General features: G+C 65.4%; 1 protein-coding gene across 1 annotated transcript in view; it reads right to left on the bottom strand.

Moving 5' to 3' along the window:
* Window positions 1–5,227: 5,227 nt before the first annotated feature.
* Window positions 5,228–18,660, bottom strand: part of CCDC187 (coiled-coil domain containing 187) — a 36,878-nt gene continuing 23,445 nt past the window's right edge. The window contains exons 12-24 of the mRNA XM_036020140.1: window positions 18,450–18,563; window positions 17,226–17,341; window positions 17,013–17,104; window positions 13,703–13,788; window positions 12,946–13,073; window positions 11,974–12,061; window positions 10,899–11,048; window positions 10,112–10,275; window positions 9,629–9,792; window positions 8,873–9,012; window positions 8,496–8,596; window positions 7,916–7,992; window positions 5,228–7,386 (exon numbers count right to left, since the gene is read on the bottom strand). Of these exons, the coding sequence (XP_035876033.1) occupies window positions 5,516–7,386; window positions 7,916–7,992; window positions 8,496–8,596; window positions 8,873–9,012; window positions 9,629–9,792; window positions 10,112–10,275; window positions 10,899–11,048; window positions 11,974–12,061; window positions 12,946–13,073; window positions 13,703–13,788; window positions 17,013–17,104; window positions 17,226–17,341; window positions 18,450–18,563 (3,291 nt within the window). The 3' untranslated portion in view covers window positions 5,228–5,515. The remainder of the gene's footprint in view (window positions 7,387–7,915; window positions 7,993–8,495; window positions 8,597–8,872; window positions 9,013–9,628; window positions 9,793–10,111; window positions 10,276–10,898; window positions 11,049–11,973; window positions 12,062–12,945; window positions 13,074–13,702; window positions 13,789–17,012; window positions 17,105–17,225; window positions 17,342–18,449; window positions 18,564–18,660) is intronic.

Raw genomic sequence — 18,660 nt, forward strand, 5'->3', positions numbered from 1 at the left:
AGTCAGGCCCCGCCCCAGCCGGGCCTCCCACGCTCCCCTCCAGAGCCCGCCCCCACCGCCTGGGCCTCCGGCTCCGGAGCTTCCCCATCCCCCAGCCTGGGGTAGAGAGTCGTCAGATTTTGCAAATGAAAATACAAGAATCCCAGTTATGTGAATTTCAGATAAACAGCGCATCATTTTTAAGTCTAAGTATATCCCGTTCACTTTGCATGTCACATAGGGGTCGCACGTGGACAAAACCAACGCGCTCTTTATCTGAAATTCACAGGTAACTGGGCGTCCTGTGATTTACCTGGCAGTGTTCCCCGGGGTTTCAGAGGGTCTGCCACCTAGACCTTGACCTTTTAATATGAGGGTTTAACTCAGAAAATGTAGCAACACACCCATGCAAACTCAGATGCGTTCAGGCGCTAAATTTTGTAGTGGACCACGGCTGGTCTCTCTGCAATCCTAGGAAATAAAGCTTCATGTGACTTTTTGCTTACCCCAACCTGAGGGACCTGGCTTTTAAATTGCTACTCCTAATTGCTGTGCGTATCTAGATTTTCCTTTAACTGACTAAAACAAAATAAGGAAGCAGATCCCAGAGCCAGTATGAGTCAGCGGCTGCCATCCATTGTTCTGGAGTTCAAGTTCGCCTGTTCCAGATGACCTTGATCTTATGGTGATGAATTTTAAGTGAACTGTAGGATTTGAACTTGAACTACATTTATACCAACGTGATCATCTCTCCGCTCTCTACATTGTGTCCTTCTGTGTCAGGGGCCACCTGTACCCTCTCCCATGTCCTGCCTCTCCCCCTCTGCTCTCCCGCCTGTCCTCACGAACACTTCTTCGGTTTCTGCTGCCTGCTGAGCAGTGGTGACAAAGCAGAGCCTCTGGGTCTGCATTCCAAGGGAGAGAGACAGGGAGAGAGAGAGATAAGTGCTATAAAAAGCAGTAAAGGGAGGGGTGTGGAGGGGACTGCTGAATGCAGAGAATGAGGAGGCCTCTCAGAGGTGTTTTGGGGGGAGAAGGAGGTGAGGAAGGAGGTGAGCAGCCCAGGTGGAGGAACTGCATATGCAAAGGCCCTGAGGTAGGCACACTGGAAGAGGAGCAGGGAGGCGGCGAAGCCGGGGCAGAGTGCTCGGGGGCAGAGGGAGGACTGGAGGTGCAGCTGAGGGCAAGACCTCTTGGGCCTCCCTAGCCAGGCTGCAGACCAGGGCCTTGACTCTGAATGTGATGGTGCCCCCAGGAGGACTTGGAGGTGGGGTGTGGTTCTGGCCGCTGGGCAGGAGGGGCGGCAGGAGACCTGGAAGGGCCATCACAGCCCTCCAAGAGACGGTGGCCCTCAGGTAAGAGGTGGGTAGTGGTTCTGATGATGTTTTGAAGGCGGGGCATGCGGTGGATCAAATCCAGAGTGTGAGACAAAGGGGACGTGTCTGCCTACAGGGTCTTGGCCAGCTGCTCTTGGCAGAGAAGAAGGACTCGAGGGAGGGGCAGGAGAGCAGTTTTCGGGGAGAAGAGTGTGGAAATCAGGAGTTTGTTTTGGGCCCATGAGGGCAGTGTCGGGCCAGGGGTCGCCTGTGTGAGTCTCAAGCTCGGAGGGTAAATGGGGCTGGTTGGAGGCGAGCTCTGGGGCAGTCAAGTTATGCAAATGCCACCAGGCTTCTGGCCGCTGTGTTCAAGGGGCTAACATTAGAGAGGGGCCTCTGCTTGGGGCAAAGGACGGCCTGCTTGGGGGACAAAGGCCGATAAGCAGTTTGGTGTTTGGTGGCACAGTGTGGACAGGTAGAACAAAGGCCCTCAGGGACGGATGTGGGACTTGGAGGCATTCTTCCGGGACCCGGTGCTGCCCGGGAGCCAGCGTGCACCAGGACTGACTTTCGGGGCTGGTTTTGTTCGGCCCCGGGCTGTTGGGAACAAGAAAATTAAGAACTAAATGTGACCTTAGTAAACAGGAACCGCACTGTAGCTAAAAGGAACTAACAAGGGAGACAGAGTGTAGGATGCAGTTAAGCAAACGGCTTGTGTCTTGCAAATATTCTCCCCTGGGGCTGCTAAATAAGCAATGCTTTGTTTAGTTTTAAAAATTTGAATTTTACCCTGTTCCCACGAGTGCGGTCTCTGTAAGCAAATAGCTAACTGCCACATCAGCTTCTGTGAAACGCTTGCTTGCTTGTTTGCACCAAAACCCCTATATAAGAACCTGGCTGTGAGCGCTCGGCGCGACTCTCTCATCTGCAGCCCCTGTGGGTACTGTGTCTCCGGACACTTTAAGAGTTCGCCCCTGCGCAGGTTAAACTTGGCCAATGAAGCAACATCTTTGATATCCTGAAAGTCTCCGACATTTGTCCTTGCGTTTGCTGAATGTAACACGGGCCAGACGGCCTCGGCCCCAGCTGCAGGACAGCCTGGCCCATCCGGGAGGCCAGCAGCTTGGGCAGTGAACGCCCCCTCCCCACGGGGCACGGGCAGGCGCCAACTAAATGGACCCCGAGCACATGCCCCTGCCCCTCCGGAAGCGGCCCTTGTGGCCTTCGCTTGTGTTTTATGGCAGTGGCTGTGAAGGCCTCGGAGTAAGCAATGGAAGGGTCTCGTAAAGCGGGTCCGATAATCTGGGATTTCAGGCACTGAAGACGGGTTCATGGGCGTTTTATGCAGGAGGGACTGTTAAGCGGGGAAGCTGAAAGAGACAGATCGCAGGGAAATTAAATGTGGGGTTTAACGGAGAAATAATCATGGTCTATGAAAGATAATGACTTCTCTGGAGACACGTATCGAGATTTATTGGCCCAGGAGGTGACTGGGGATCGGAGCCAAGGCAAGCACGGCAGTGGGGGGGGGGGTGGCCTGGAAGGGAGTGATCCTGACATTGAAGGCTTGCGGGGTCAATGCCGCCAAATGCCCGAGCCCTGGCCCCCCCCACGTCCCGTGGGCCGGGATTACAAATGCCCGCCCCCTCGGCGAACGCTGTTCTGTAGCCAGTCACCTGATGGCCCGCCTCCCTCAGGTGCCACTGTCCGGGGAGGGAGGCCAGGATCCTCGTTAGTCCCCCTTGGGGACAGGGGGCCGCAGGCTGGGAGACGCCTCCAGCGACACCGCGGCCTGCTGGGTCACCCGGGTGAGGTCACGCCGTGAGGCCCTGGCTCCAGCTTCGCGCTCAGCCACGGTGTCACGCCAGCGCCCACCCACGCAGCCCCCGGACAGGAGACCGTGGAACTGGAGGCAGATCTGCAGGGTTCCCACGCGGCGGATTTATCGCCGTGCCGAATACGCGTGTGTGAAATGCATAACTCCTCTCACGCGGCGTCATAAATCCCAAAGGGTCAGCCGTAAATGGAAAAAAAATTACAGACTAATTTGTTCAGAAAACTGGAAGGGAATCAATAAAAAAAAAACAAAACCCGAAGCGCAAAATTTGGTTGGAAATTGCGCGCGCAGAGAATGAACACGTTTCCCCGCCCGCTCCAACCCTCTCCGCCTGCGCTGGAGGGGGCCGGGGAACAGCCGGCGTGTTGTCTACGTGAATGTCAGCCGGTGCCTTGCGCGGTGGCTCGGGAGCGGGCGGGCCTGGGCCTGAGGGGCCGCCCCAGAGGCCAGGGCCTGGGGAAGAGCCCCACAGTGTTCTCAGGGGCCGCTCACCCGAGCGGCAGGGTGGAGGGCGCACAGGCGGCTTTGCCAGCCCAGCCCGGCAGACGTCTCCCGCTCTCCAGGTCATGGAGGCGGGGCTCCCCAGGAAGTAGTCCAGTGAGTGACGTCCCCTCTTACAGCCGGGGGGAGGGGCTGGGGTCCTGGGTGGGCGGAGCCGGGGCCTGGAGGGGTCGGCGCCAGGTTCCTAAGGCCGCCGCACCGCTGTGGGGGCTCTGGACTTCCCATCAAGCAGGGGTTTCCCAGGTCAAGAAGAGAACTGGGAAAGGATGGGTGGATGGGTGGACGGATGATAGATCAGAGCAGACGGACAGATGGACGCACGGGAGGTGACGGATGATAGGCAGATGGTAAACGGGAGAAGATACAGATGAATTACGGGGAATTCCCCAGGGGGGACAGTCTCCAGCTTTCTGGGTGCACGGGGAAGACGCAGCTCAGGCCCCCACTGTGGCCCAGAGACCCAGTTCTGGGGACCGACAAACAGGACATAAGGGTCTGCTGTTGTCCTAGACAGCCCAAGGGTCCTGTGGCTTCTGTCAGGACAGCGGCTGTGGCAACGGCCCTGCTCTGGGGGGCAGGGCAGGGGCGGGGCTGCAGGGACCCACTCAGAGCCCACCAGGCAGTGTCTTGCGTGGTGGCTCCCACGGTTAGGCACCAGCGCTGGCCCATGAAGGTCTGTGAAGGTCTGTGAAGGTCCGTGGAGGCCCGTGGAGGTCCATGGAGGTCCGTGGAGGCCAGCTGTCCGGGCGCTGTCCTACCGAGTGGGCCCCAGGACCGCCCTGCCCCAGCCCTCAGTCCTGCTCCCGGTTCACCGTCTCTGATGTTCCGCACCGGAAACCCTCTCAGTGCCGTGCAGTGTGGATTTCTGGTGCGGCTCGGACACCACCTCTGAACACGGTCCAGGCCCACGTGGGGCCACGGAAGGCACGTTCAGTCATGGACGCCACGAGGAGACGGGCTCTCGCTTCTTCCAGAAGGAGTCCAGAGGAGCTCATTTGGGGGAGGCCTTGGCCCCCCCCCCCCCGCCAGGGGACAGGCCGCAGGGTGGCTGGCCGTGGGGAGGAAGTGCCCTTCTGCCCTTGAGCTGCCACGCCCTCTGTCTGCAGTGCCCCACGGGAGATGTGCACCTGGTCGCCAGCCACAAGTGACTTCCCCGGACACAGGGAAGGCACCTGGCAGGAGCCGGGTTCCCCCGCCAGGTGCCAGACAGCCCCGTGTTGCCAGCCGTTGTCAGGGTGGCAGACCCGCCCCAGACACGCAGCCCACAGGCAACCCTCGGCCCCCAGAGGTCACACTCCCACAACTACCCCCATGGACGACTCCCTGAGCAAAGCCGAGGGGTGGGCGTCCGTAGCCTGACTGCAGCCCGCCGTAGCCCCTGGCCTCCCTGTGTCCCTAAAGCCACATGCCCTCCCTCTCCCGGCCTTGGCCCATGGCCCCGTCCTGGCACACGGTCTCTTCGGACAGCGACAGGTCTGTGCCCAGGGCCTGCTCCCCGCCCCCCGCTCTGCAGGGCTGGTCTCCCTCACGTCCGTGCCCTCCACCCCTTCCCCGGCCGGGGTGGCGGCCTCCCCACACCCCGCACACCCCCCCCCCGCCTCTTCCTCCCTGTGGGTCAGGGTGCCCCTCGAGAGCCCGGGGGAAGCCGTGGGCCCCACACCCAGAAACATGCGGATGGAGCCAGTTTGCAGCGGACGTCCAGGGGTCGCCGCCCGGTCTCGGGCCCTGCACCCGATGACCACCTCCCCGGCCAGCCCTTCTGAGTGGCGGCTCCGCCCCGGGGAGGCCCGGGGTCCCTGAGGCCTCCAGCGCACACACACGCACACACGTGCACACACCTGTGCACACACAATCGCACGGTGATGCGGATGACGCCCCTGGGTCACCACCGGAGGACGTCTGCTCTTTCCTCAGAAGTCCGGTCTCCCCCGAGACTGCCCAGCCCCGCTGTGGGGGGCCTGGCGACACGGCTGGCGCCCGCCCGCTCCCCGGCCGGCGGGCGGCCCGGCGGGGCCCTCTCGGAGAGCACCGCCAGCGTGTCGCACAGGATCCTCCGGGTGAGCTGCGTGGAGACCAGATCCACCACCTGCGTCCTGTCCACGCCGGGCGGCCCAGCGCAGGGACCCGCGTCTGAAGCAGGCGCCGGGGCCCCCCGCCAGGCGCCAGGCAGCCCTGTGTCGCCAGCCGCCCACGGTGCGGGCGGGCCCCCCCCAGCTACACAGCCCACTCGGGACAGGGTTGGGTGCCGCACCGTCAGCCCTGGGGTCCCATCCGGGGCATCGCCGGCCCCGCCCCACGAGGGGGACCCTAGCCAGCTGAAGGGTTCAGGCCATCGGCCCCCCACAGCCTTGTTCCCCCCAGGAGAACTGGATTCACCCAGTTGGTCCCCCAGACTTCCACCCCGTCCGCCTGCCCCGAGGCAGAGGCTGGCCTCCGGGGGCCCCATGGACGGTCCCTCGGGCGGCCCCTCCTCGGACAAGGAGGACAACTCGCAGGTGTTGATGGAGGCGCCCTCCTCTGGGGGGCTCAGTGAGCCCCCGGGACACAGGGCGTCTGCGGGTGGGGAAGGGAAGTCCTCTGAGCAGGGGCTGGGGGTGGTGGCCCTGAGCTCTGCTGGGGGCGCGGGTGGCAGAGCAGGGAGGAGCGAGTCCCTGCGTGTGGAGGACGGGAGGTCGGCGCTGCCATAGGACAGCACGTCGTCCACCGGGGACAGGACCTCCCGCAGGACTCGGCTGGCCGAAGGCGGCCTGGCTTCCTCCGGCACAGGGGCTGCGCCGCTCCCCGCCTGCCCCGGCGCCCCGCTCCCAGCCCTCAGGGCTGCCGGCGGATGAGGGGCTCCAGGAGGAGGCTCTGGGGGCTTCCTGTCGGCGGCGGGCGCCCTCGGGCCGGCAGCCCAGGGCCCCTCGGGACAGCCCTCGGACGCCTGCAGAGGCCCGGGCTCCAGTCCTTCGCTGACATCCGCCTCTTTGGATGCCGAGGACCCCGAAGGCAAGGACAGGCACAGGTCTGAGTCACTGCAGGAGTCGGGATCCGATGGCAAAGCCGTGCAGGCAGCCTCGGGGGACGTCTGGCCGGCCTTTCCCGTGTCTGACCCACGGGGCCGGCTCCCACTGGTTCCAGAAGCTTCTTGTCCCCCTCCAGGGCCCCGGGACAGAAGTGGCATGCAAGGTGCCCCTCCATCCTCCAGGTCACAGGAGCCACCGGCAGGTGAGGCGCGTCCCGCGGCCGACTGGGCGCCGGTGCCAGGCTCCAGCAGACTGTCCTCGTCCCAGACCTCGCCGGACGCCTCTGACAGCCCTGATCCCGCCCCGGGGGAGGGGACGCCGGGGGGCAGCGGCGTCCAGCCCGGCTGCCAGGGGCCTGGCTCCGACTCTGGGCTTCCCCACACGGTGCAGGGGCGGTGCGGGGGGCTGGTCCCACGGCCTGCCGGCCCCTCCCAGGTCGCCTGCCGTCCGTCCCCGTGCAGCCCCCCGGAGTCCCGAGGAGAAGACCCCCCAGACCAGCCCAGGTCTGCGTCCGGGCTGTCCCCGGCCTCCCAGTCTGACGGGGAGGTGGAGCTCTCTGAGAGCTGGACCAGAAAGGCGGACACTTTCTGGAACTCCTGGAGAGAGGGACAGGACGGGCCGCTCCCAGGAGAGGAGCTGCGGGACCCCGCTGCAGACCCGGAGCAGGTCCCAGAGGGGGCGGGGAGCTGGGGCAGGGGGCTGCCCCGGTGCCGGGTGGGGGGCGTGGCCTCCTCAGCCGCTGCATGCGCTACGGAGAGAGGAGAGCGTGGAGACGTCACCAACAGTGTCACACTCTCCTGCCTCCTTGGCGTCCCCCCGCAGCGCCGGAAGGGCAGCAACCCACACCCCACGGCTGAGCCCGTGGGCCGGGGCCCGGAGAGCCCCCCCCCGACACAGGCCGAGGAAATGCCCACGGCCCCCACGTGCGGCCCCTGTGACTCCACGTGGTTCCGCCACTGGGAAGCGAGTTACATCTGCGGGGCATTTCTGGGGCACCTTGGGGACGCGGCTCAGAACTGCAGCTGCCATTCACAGACTGAGCCGCTGTCTGTGTCTTGTTCTGTTTTCACCTGCAGCACGGACGTCCCAGACAGGGAGTCCGCCTGGTCCTTCACCTGCCCGCCGGGACCCTGGGAGGGGAGGGGGGGCGGGCGGCCCTCCAGCCCGGCTGTGGGAGGGGCTGGCTGTGATTTAGAAGCGTCCTGGGGTGACCCTTAAGTGAGGACTCGATGGTCCTGAGGGAGGCAGGGGCCCCAGGGGGGGGGGTGGAACATTACCTGGACAGGTGGTCAGCTGGACAGCTTCCTGCCAGGAGGAGGGGCCGTGGGGGTCCTCCTGCCAATAGGTCTCCGTCCTGCAAACACGTGGCGGGCAGGTCCAGGGTGCCCCCAGGAGGGACCCCACCCTCCCCGTCTCCTGTTGGCTCAGGGTCTCTGCAGGGGCCTTCGGCTACCCCGACAGGGGGCGGGGCGGTGACGCCGGAGCTCCGGGCTCCGCAGGTCCGGGTGAGGGCCCTGTCTCTAGGGGGTCCCGGCCCCAGCCTCGCGGCATCAGGGCAGGGTGGAGGTGGCCACACGAGAGGCTCCGAGGGACATGCCCCTGGAGGGCCCCTCCTGCTGCCCCCACCCCTGGCTCTCAGGCCAATCACCAGGAGGCATTCTTGTTTGAGACTCGGGAGGGCGTGGGGCGGGCTGAGGGTGCACAGTGGGCCGGGCCAGTGCGAGGGGCACCCAGAGGGAGTGACGGCTCCCTGGCGGGAATATAGGGAGCAGCGGGCCGACCATCCCCATGGCCCAGGTCCCAGCCCCTGCCCGAGGGCCCCACGGGCCCAGCCTGCCCCGCACCCGGGTCCCCTACCTCTGCTCCTCTGGCCGCTGGCTTTCCACTGTGGGGGCCGCCCCCTCAGGGCTGTCGGCAGAGTCCAGCCCCGATGCTGCCCCCGCTCTGCCCTCCGCTGCCTGCTGGGGACAAGTGGAGGAAATGCCACCGCCAGGGTATGGCCACCTCTGTTGGCAACCGTCCGTGGCCCTTAGCCGTGGAGAGAGCCCTGGGATCTGGTGACCGCGGTGAAGGTCAAAGACCACCCCCTCCAGAGGGCCCTGGTGACCCCCCTTCTCCCAGTGGGCCCCAGTGCCCCACCCACGGATGGACCAGAGAGACCCTGGTGTGTCAGCACCCGCACCGGACGGATGAGGCCAGCCCACCCGAAGCCACCTGGCAGGGTCCCCACTCACGCTGGCGTCCTGGGGGCTGCAGGGCCCCTCTCCGCCCTGGGGGTGTGGGCTCCGGCCCCGGAAGCTCTGTGCGTGGCCTTCCGTCAGAGCCCGGGTCTCCTGCGCTGCCGGCCAGGGGCGGGGGTCGGGCTGCGCGTCCCCTGCGAGGCAGAGGGGCCGTCAGTGCTGAGAGCGCAGGGCACAGGACGGGGGAGACACCGTGTCCGGGAATTCTGCAGCCGCGTGACAAAAGTCTCCTAATTCCAAACAGCCACAGCACTTACGTGGTTTTGGCTCGGGTGAGGATATAAAAACACGTGGTTACTTGCTCCTAAAAGTATCGCTGTGGGAGCGTCACTGACGTGAGCCCCGGGAAAACCTCCGGAAGAAGGGGGGGCAAGGGCAGGCCTTGACCACGGCAGAGTCTCCGAGACCACCAGAGTGGGGGCAAAGCGGGGACCGCAGGGCCTCTGCCAAGGAGCCCCAGGGACTCCCGTCTGTGCATCGTTGTCTGCTACACCTTCCTTCCGCCCTGGACCTGGACCTGGCAGGTGTGGGGCACCAAGGCCCAGGGGTCTATGAGGGACCTCAGGCCACCGGCCTGAGGGTACTGGAGGTATTTGGCTCCAACCCAGTTTGGGGTGCTGTTATCGTGGGTCAAAACCATGCTGGGTGCCACCAGGGACCCTCCTGAGACACAGTGCCCTGAGCCAAGAGCAGATGCATCTGGTCGGAGCGACCACCTGTCCTCCGGCTGCCACTGCCCCGCCCGGTTACCTTGGCCCCTGCGGCTGCCGCTCTCCACCGGCCCACCCTGGGTGTCGGGCCAGCCATTGGCCGGGGGTGTCTCCTGTCCCCAAGCTGGCCTCCAAGGCTGCAAGTGACCATCCACAGCTGAAGTTGCCCCAGAGGATGCCCCGTCCTGCTGCTCGGTGACAAGGCTGCAGGGCAGGGTAGAGAGGCGGTGACTGCCAGCCCAGGCTGCACCCTCCTGGGGCGTCCTGCCCAGCCCCAACTCTCAACAAGGGGAACACGAGTCACCTCCAGGGGACAGCTGTGGTCGGTGGCCAGGTGGCCAGTGCATGGGCAAAGAAAGACAGGTCCTAGCTGGCCCCTCCCCACCCAGCAGCTACCAGTGGGGCCCACGGCCCACAGATGGGGCCACTGCTGGGGCAGGTGACAAGGCGTGGGGTGCAGTGCTAGGACCTGGGCGGAGAGAGATGGCAAGCACCCAGGCCAGGGCCACCTGAGACCACTCACGGTGGGACACTCAGGCTCTCGGGGCTTCTGCAGGGGCGGTCGCTGCCAGGGCTGCCAGGCCTGTGTGGCGTTGGGGGGCGTGATGCACCCCGTACAGGCCCTTCCAGCTGCTGGCTTGTCTCAGAGTCCCCGTCCCGGGCAGCTGGGACGTCAGGGCCAGAACTCTGCGAGAAACGGCAGACAGAGGGTGAGCCGGCACGGACACCCCCGGTCCTTCTCCACTTCAGAAAGCGGGTGGAGGGTGCGCTCCCACAAGCAGGCACCTGGCTGAAACAGGTGGGCCTGACCCACGGGAGCCCTGCAACCGTCGCTGGTGGTCCTCCCGCAGCGCACCCGCTGGCCCTCACCGGGTGCCCCACGGAATCAGCTCACTCCCCCTCTGCCTCAGGGGAGGCCGGCAGGTGGCGCTCCCAGTGCATGGGGGAAGTTCAGGCTGGAAAAGCCACCCCACCTGCCCCCCGGGATGGGGCACTGATGGAGGATGCCCCCTGCAAGGGGCCCCCAAAGAGACCGGCCTCTCCAAGGACCCCCAACCCCGCGCTTCTTCCTGCCTTGGAGCCCCTCTCACTGCCATTAGGGCTCCGGCTCATCCTGCAGTGCCTGGCCAGGGCCGCCCAGCCCAGGAGACCTCCACGCCCCACCCCTGCAGGTGGCCACCCCATCTGCCCTCCGTCTTTACCCCTCAAAGTCCCTTGCCCCCCGGAGTGTTTTCACGAGGGACTTGCACATTCCCACGAAGCAGACTGGCGACAAGCGTCTCCTGGCCAGCCCAGGGGACAGTGCCCACCTGAAGCAGCCGGGGCGTGGTCTGAAGCTCCCGCTGCAGGCGGGCCAAGGACCTCTGCACGGAGAGGATGTCCCGGTGATGCTGCAGGAGCAGGGTCCTCTCGTCATGGCGTGAGGCCGGGGGACTGCGCCGCAGGGATGGGACCTCCCCCTGAGGTGGGCAGGGAGGGGGCGTCAGCCATAACCCCCCCCCCCCGGGCACGGAGGCTCACGTGGAAGGGAACCCGCTGTCGGAGGGGGCGCGGGGACAGCCTCCTGCAGCACTGGGCTGGGGCCTCCCTCTGCCCTTCCGGAAGCCCCTGTCCTTCTCACCCGGCTCGGCCGGGAGGCCCCGTGCACTGTGGCTGCCCTGGGGTTTGGCCAACAGGGGGCTCCCGCGGGAGGCAGGAGGGACGACGGCGTGCTTGTCCTCGGGGCCTTCCCAAAGCGGGGCTGGGACGGGCTGGCTGTACCCCTGCCCTCCCCACACGGCTCTGCCTCTCCTGCTTCCGAACCCACCCCTCCGTTAAACTGTCCCCATTGTCCTCTGTTCCCTGCTGCGTCTCCGACCTCACGCCCCTCTGCAAAGCCACCTTGCCCACGCTCAGGTCTCTGCACACCCACCCTGGGGGGTAGCAGCCCCAGGCCCCAGCGGCCAGGGGCCCCGGCCCCAGTCTCCACCCCCAAATCTCCACCTGCAACACAGGACTCCAGGTTTGGGGGGCGGTCCCTGCCGCTGACCAGCTCCAGGCTCCCAGCCAGGGCTTGCTCTCAGGCAGGAGACTGGGGAGCCCTTAGGCCCGTTCCCTGGGCCACCCTCCCTGCCGTGCGATAACTGGACCCCTCGCAGGCCCTCTGCATGGTTCACTGGTGGCACCACCCCCTACGGAGAGTGCCCCTTGAATTCTTCTGTCTGGGTCTCCTCCTGTTGCCCCCTACCTCCCCGCTCCAGACGGGCTGTCGGGGTCAGAGATGAGACATCTGAGCAGCCCTGGCGGGGGCGGGAGGGAGCTCAGGACTCTGTGGGTTCCGGAGCCGTGGCCACATGACCACCCCAGGATTCACACCTGCCCGCTGCCCAGTCCGGCCGGCCTCACCTGCTCCTGCTCAAGGTCACCCAGGGCCTGCCGCTGCCGCTCTGCCAAGGCCGCCAGCGCAGCAACGCCCGCCTCGCTGCCCAGACACCTGAGGAGGGCGGCCAGACCAACAACCAACGTCACATCTGGCACGTGGGTGTGAAAAGCCAGACACAGCCAGCCCGGGCCAGCTGGGGGGACCTGGCATGCCCCCTCACCCCCGCAGCAGGGCACCAGGGGGAGGTGGCTACTTGCGGGCAGATCAGGGGAGCCCTGGGGGCCCCGGCCAAGCCTGTCCCTTTCCCCACCCCTTTTGGGCCTGGGAGACCAAGGGAGGGCAGCACCTCCCAGCCTGGAACTCCAGCCCCGCCCAGGGTCCCTTTAGGAAGGGGGGCGGGGGGCACGGAGGAGAACACCCGAAGCTTATAAACTGCCGGCAAGGGCCTCAGCTGGAATAACCCTTTTGGAGGCCAGTGTGGCAACACCGGGAAGCTGACCAGAGGCCTTCCCACTGCCCCCACAGTCCCTCCCCCAGTTCGCTTGGGGGAAGCTGTCCCAGACAAGCACTCCTGGGGCCGGCTGGGGAACTGGTTGGTCCCGCTGCTCCGGGCACCCTGGGTGTTGCGGCAGTTACGTGGGGACACGGACGGGTGTTCCTGACTTTCAAGTGAACGCTCAGGCTATAGGCGGTCTGTGCGGTCGTTGCGCACGCCGTTCGAATAGCCGTGCGCGTCCTTCCCCCAGCAAGAGCGGACCAGGCAGACTGCAAACGGGCGGCGGTATTCTCGGGGGTGGGGCTCTGGGTGGCTTTAATATTTACGTGCTTATTTTTGGCTACTTGACTGCCTTATCTTACTTTCTGCCAACACCCAAGCTACTCGGATCAGCACAGTAGGTTTCCCAAGAGTTTCAGGGACTGGGGCGGGGTTAGAATCCGGGAGCGGGGGCGGGGCCCGGGCGGGGCGGGGGGGGGGGGGCGGGGCTTGCGCCCACCTTCTCTGGTGCTCCAGCCAGCCCAGCTCCCAGCGCGTCTTCTCCTCCAGCGCCTTCTCGCGCAGGCGCAGCAGCGCGGCCAGGTACTGTGTGTGCAGCTCTTGCTCCCGGAGGCTCTGCTGTAACATCTGGAGCGTGAAGCACCTGAGAGCTCAAGGCCTGGCACTCCGGGGCCCTGCCCGGCTCCACTGGGGCAGTGTACACCGGCCAGGCCACATCACCACTACCCAGCTTCCAGGCCGCTCCCCGGCCCTGCCTCTCCCGATGGGAGTGGCATGCGCCCAAGGCAAGGGAGGAGGCTGGCGGCTCCAGGAAGCCCTCCTGGACTGCACGCCCCACTCGTCCCTGTGGCGTGCCCCCTCCCCAACTATGAGCTCCTGAGGGCAGCGTGGGGTCCTCACCATCTTGGCCTCCATCCCAACCGGGCCCTTGCTTGTGCCCCAGAGGTTTGGGGTAGTCCAGGCCACCTGCTTCGTAATGTGCCGCTGCCTGGGTTGTGGGGGCCAGCCCTGCCCACAGCAGCCTGCTGCACTGCCTGCTCCCACCCAACCCCCTCCCCTGCCCCTGGGCAGCAGGAAGGGGGGGTGATGCCCACGGCCGGCACAGCCTCCCCCAGCCCAGGACCCTCCGTGGAGAGGCCCTGCGTGCCGGCTCTTACAGAGGCGGCTGAGCGAAGACTTGGGCCTCCTCTCGGCGGCCAGGGCCTCCCCTGGACCCCACTGCTACGCTCCTCCCCCCAGGGGAGGGCTCCCCATACCTGGTGGATGGGGCTGTCCCCAGGATAGAGTCTGGCCAGGAGCAGCCGGGAGAGGCCTTGGTCCGGTCTCCCCTCCTCCGCGGGCTCTGAGGACAGAGAGTGGGCCACAGTCGGGTCTCATGGGGGTGCCAGGGCCTCTTCTGTGGGAGGGCCTCAGAAGTCGGGTGCCTGGGGCAACCTAATGTCCCCACATACACACGGCTTCACCGCCGTGCCAAAGGAAGCCACCGTCCCCTTCGCCCTGCTGTGAAGTCCTGGTGTGTGAACACACTGAGCGTGCAAAGGACCAGACCCAAGGCAGAGGGGGCTCGAGGGTGGCTCAGTCCAGGTGCTCCACCTCCACGGAGGGGGAGACCGAGGCCCGGAGAGCCGGAACCCAGCAGCAAGCAGGCGGGGTGACAACGGAGCCTCGGCCCTCGGCTTAGGCAGCGGCCCGGCCACTGACCTGGGCCGGCCGCCCCTCGGGGATGGAGACAAGCCCTCACACGTCCAACAAGGCCGTGTGGCACCTGCGCTTCTGCTGAGAGAGGGCGAAGGGCACGGGGTTGTGGGTGGACTGTCCCGCTGAGAAGAGACTTTAAGAACCAGTGAACGAAAAAGCATGTGTGTGAAAAATCTTTTAAAAAAAAAACCTGGCTGGCGTAGCTCAGTGGATTGAGCTCGGGCTGTGAACCAAAGTGTCGCTGGTTCGATTCCCAGTCAGGGTACGTGCCTGGGTTGCAGGCCACAGCCCCCAGCAACTGCACATTGATGTTTCTCTCTCTTTCTCCCTCCCTTCCCTCTCTAAAAATAAATAAACTCTTTTTTTTAAAAAAAAGCATGCGTGTGTGTGCAGGCGCACGGATAAGTGTTCACACACACGAGTATGAATGAGGGATTTTCCAGACACACCAGGCAACACTGCACACTGACCCTGAGGGACAAGAAAGCCAGTTAGGTGAGACCACACCCCCACCCTCTGCCCTGGGGGGCTGGGGGGTGGAGCTGAGAGTCTGGAGAGACCCCGGCAGCTGGAGCTCGTGGGACGGAGACTCGGAGGAGAGAGCCGCACAGAGGAACCCCGGAGAGCTGTGGGGGGGCCCGGGCACCTTCGGCAGCCAGCCGGTTGGGGGGCGCGCGTGGGGGAGCCCTGGTGCAGGGGAAGCGGCTTCCAGGAGGAGCAGTGGGCGGGGGTTGTGTCTGTCTCCACCCACCAGGCGGCGGAGCCTCACGGTTCTCCGGTCTAAGGGCAGAGTACGCGAAGCCCAAAGACGCCGTCCCCAGCAGAACAGCACCACCGGGAGTGTCCACGGGGGCCCTCGGGCAGACAGTGGTGCCAGGGAGGAGACCAGGCCCCACACAGAGGAACGGAGAGCAGGGGGCACAGGGGAAATATGTGTGTGTGTGTGTGTGTGTGTGTATAAATGTGTACACACACAGGGTCGGGCAGCAGTGAAGCCTGCTTGAGTGTGGCTGGCGGGATATTAATATGGGTGCGATAATTTATAGTTTTAATTTGAACATTTCACCTCGAATGTTAGATGATGTGCTTGAGCGTGACATTGTTACGTTACTGAATGACATGCTTGTGATTTTGTCCTAAGAGATTTTGTCACTAAAAAGGGGCGTTATTTGTGCTGGGCCCTGTATCTATACACACGCACGCACATGCATGTGCGCACGTGTGTATATATATGTACGTATGTCTAACTTTTAAAAGATTGTTGAGTGTTTAAAATGATGTCGCGGCCTTTATAAAACATGTCAAGCAAAATGCGTGAAGACAGCTGCACAAAGTCCGGAAAAGGAGACACGGGCGGATCGGAAGAGCCTGCTGCTCCGCGCGAGGAGACGGGCGTCACCGCAGGGGGGCGGGGTGTGTGTGACTAGCAACCCCACGGCGGCCACGGAGTAACAGCGGCGCCCCCGCGCCAACAACGCAGAAGAGACGGAATCCTGGAAGGACACTCGCTGACCCCACAGCCGCCGACCGAAGGGAAGGAGGAAGCGGAGGAGGATGACACGAAAGGGAACGAGGAGCAACGGGACGCACGAAATGTGCACGCGTACGGCACCAGCCAGAAGGCGCGGGGTGCCGGGCTGGTAAGAAAAAACCGAGCCAGAGCTGAGGATACGCCGCCCACAGGAGCCGCGCTGGGAAGGCAAGGACAGAAGTGGGAAAAATGGGAGGGGGCGTGCCGCCCCACGCCTGTTGGGGGTGTGGCGAGATCAGCATCAGATAAAGCGGACAGCAGAGCAGAGCGCATTGAGTGATAAAGGGATAAAGGGGTCAGATCAGCAGGAGCACATGATAACCCTACACGTTCCCGAGCACCAAGTACGTGAAGCAGAAACTGAGCGCAGTGAGCAGAAATGGGCGGGGCCACAGCGCGGAGGGGCGGGGCCCGCGGGGCGCGGGGCGCGGGGCGGGGCTGGCCCAGTGCCGGTCCCTCGGTGGTTGATGGGAAACCCAGGGGGACGGAGTGGACTTGAACACACGCCACCCGGCAGCAGCAGAGGACTCTGTGCTTTCAAGAGCGCGTGGGGCCTCTGCCCAGACAGACCGCGTTCTGGGGAAGACCCAGTCTCATCCTACTCAGCCGCCCACTCAATAGAACCTGCCAAGGGAGCAGAGCCTCAGGGCGGAGTGGGGCTGGGCTGGGCCTCACACTTCTGCCCCTCCAGCTCCACTGGGGCCGGGGCTCAAGGCCGTCTGCCCTGCGTCCCTGACGCCTGCAGCCAGGGACCCTCACCCCCGTGTGGGGGGCGGGCTGCATATGTATTGCCAGCACGCGAGAGAGGGCTCAGGGGAAACCCTCAGAGGAACAGAGGAGGGCACGCTGGTGAGCCTAGAAAACATGGGGCTCCCTGTTCCCGGAGGGGCTGCAACCGGGACTCTGGGGAGGCGGCGGGGGCCCCTCCAGAGGTCTGCCGGGAGCAGGGCGGGTATGGCTGAAGCTCTGTGGGCCCCAGGGCAGGGGGGACAGGGCCGGCCCGCACCATGCTCTTCCTTACTCAGCCACGGTCCCACTGCTGGGGTCTGTCACCCAGCGTCTGCCAACAACGTTCCTGCTGTCCCCAGGCCCGCCGTCCCCGGGTGTGTGGGTGGCTCACCCCGACGAGCAGGCACACTGTTCCCCAGGGGTCACTCACAGTTCTGGCATCAGACAGACTTGGTTCCAAATCCCGGTGGCCCCTCACGGCGAGGCCTCAGGGATGTCACCCCGTCTCTCTGGGCCTCTCGGCCGTGTGCCTACCTTGGGGCCCCCTCAGGGCCCACGCAGGGAGTGAGCTCCACCTGCCGTGTGGCTGGCCTTGAGGACCGTCTCACCTGCAGAGGCTGGCTGGCTGTCCTGCCTCCCCCGTCCTTCCTCAGAGCCCCGGGAGGGCGCAGCGGCATCTCCGCCCAGGGCAGGCTGCGACCTGCCGGGCGAGAAGGCGCTGGGCACTCAGCTGCGGCAGCAGCAGCACCCCTGCCTCTCCGGGACCCCCGCACCCCAGCTCCCGAGTCAGGCGGGGCCCCGGTCCCCAGCCTTGGACGCACCTCAGTCCGGCCGTCACAGCACTCCGAGAGGTCTCCAGGTCCCCACACACCTGCAGCCCCTCCGGTTCTGAAGCTGCTCCCGGCCTGGCCGGGGCTGCGTGGTTCCCCATCAGCCTCTGTGGGGACAGGCATGCAGGGGGAGGATGGGCAGGTGGCCCCCCAGCTGGCGGGGTGGCCGGGAGCCGGGAAGGAGCAGAGCCCAGGCGTGTCTCCGACCCCGGGAGCCCCCACGTGGGGCAGCTCCTTCCCTGCCCCCGGGAGAGGGCTGGGTGAGGGGAGGGGCAGGTGTCCAGCTGACACAGATGGAGTACGGCCGGGGCCGCAGCCCTGAGTCCCCTGAGGAATGGCAGCCACCGGGCAGTCACGCATGCTGGCCGCAGGAAGAGGGGTGTGGAGGGTAGGAAAACGCAGCCAGGTGTGTCTGTGCCATGTGGGTCCGGGGGCACCTGCCGGTGTGCTTGCACACACACCTGTGCACACATGCTCGCACACGTGCACACATGTGCTAACACAGACACATGCCAGCGTGCCCCTTACTCCCTGGGAACGTCCCCTGAGTGTGCTCTGCGACAGCGTCCCACCAACGGTCCCCAGACCAAAGGCCCAGACAAGAGTCACTTCTGAGAAGGTTCGTCCTGTCCAACCAGACCACAGGCATCAGCCCCCCCACTGGCCCCGGCTGGGTGCCCTGTGCACCACCCCCACCAGCCAGTGCCACCCGTCTGCCGGGGGTGGAGGGTGCGGGCACAGAGGTTCAAGGCCCTGCCCTGCCCTCCCCTCCCCTCCCCGGGCAGACCTGTCCAGGTGTGAGCGTCCCGCACACCTGGGCCGGGAGCTCCAACAGAGAGCCCTCGGCTCAGGTGCCGAACAGGCCCAGGACGTGGGGGAGCTGGAGGCTCAGACGGTCACCCCAGCCTGGAGCCCCCAGGACCCTAGCGGGAAAACCTTCCTGTCCCTGCTGTGCATGGAGTGTCCACGTGTCTCCCGTGGAGAGGCCTCCAGCAGGCAGCCGGCCGTCTCTGGGGCGCAGGCGGGGCCCACGTTTCGGGAAGCAGCATGTCCGCAGCCCCCGCACCTTGCCCCTCCGCAAAGGCAGGCGGCCCCCACTCAGGGGGGAAGCCGCATCCACCTCGGGAGGGCCACGGGCTCGGAGGGACAGGTGGGCACGCTGCCCTGGGCGGGGTGGGGGGGTGTCGAGGGAGGGGCAGGGGCGCAGCCGGGTACCTCCAGCCGGTGTCTGAGGAGCAGCTCGTCCAGGGCCCTCCGGGTCTCCCAGACCTCCAGCTCCGCCCGCTGCCGCAGAAGGGCCAGCGCCTGCTCCCGAGTCTGCTGGTGCCGCTGCAGGGAGGGCGCAAGCCTCAGAATTCTCCTGGCCCAGCCTGCTGCCCCCCACAGCTGAGAGGGCAGGTGGGGCCACCCCCGAGAACAGGAGGCG

Source organism: Phyllostomus discolor, chromosome 3, assembly GCF_004126475.2.
Source record: "Phyllostomus discolor isolate MPI-MPIP mPhyDis1 chromosome 3, mPhyDis1.pri.v3, whole genome shotgun sequence".
NCBI classification, from domain to species: domain Eukaryota; kingdom Metazoa; phylum Chordata; class Mammalia; order Chiroptera; family Phyllostomidae; genus Phyllostomus; species Phyllostomus discolor.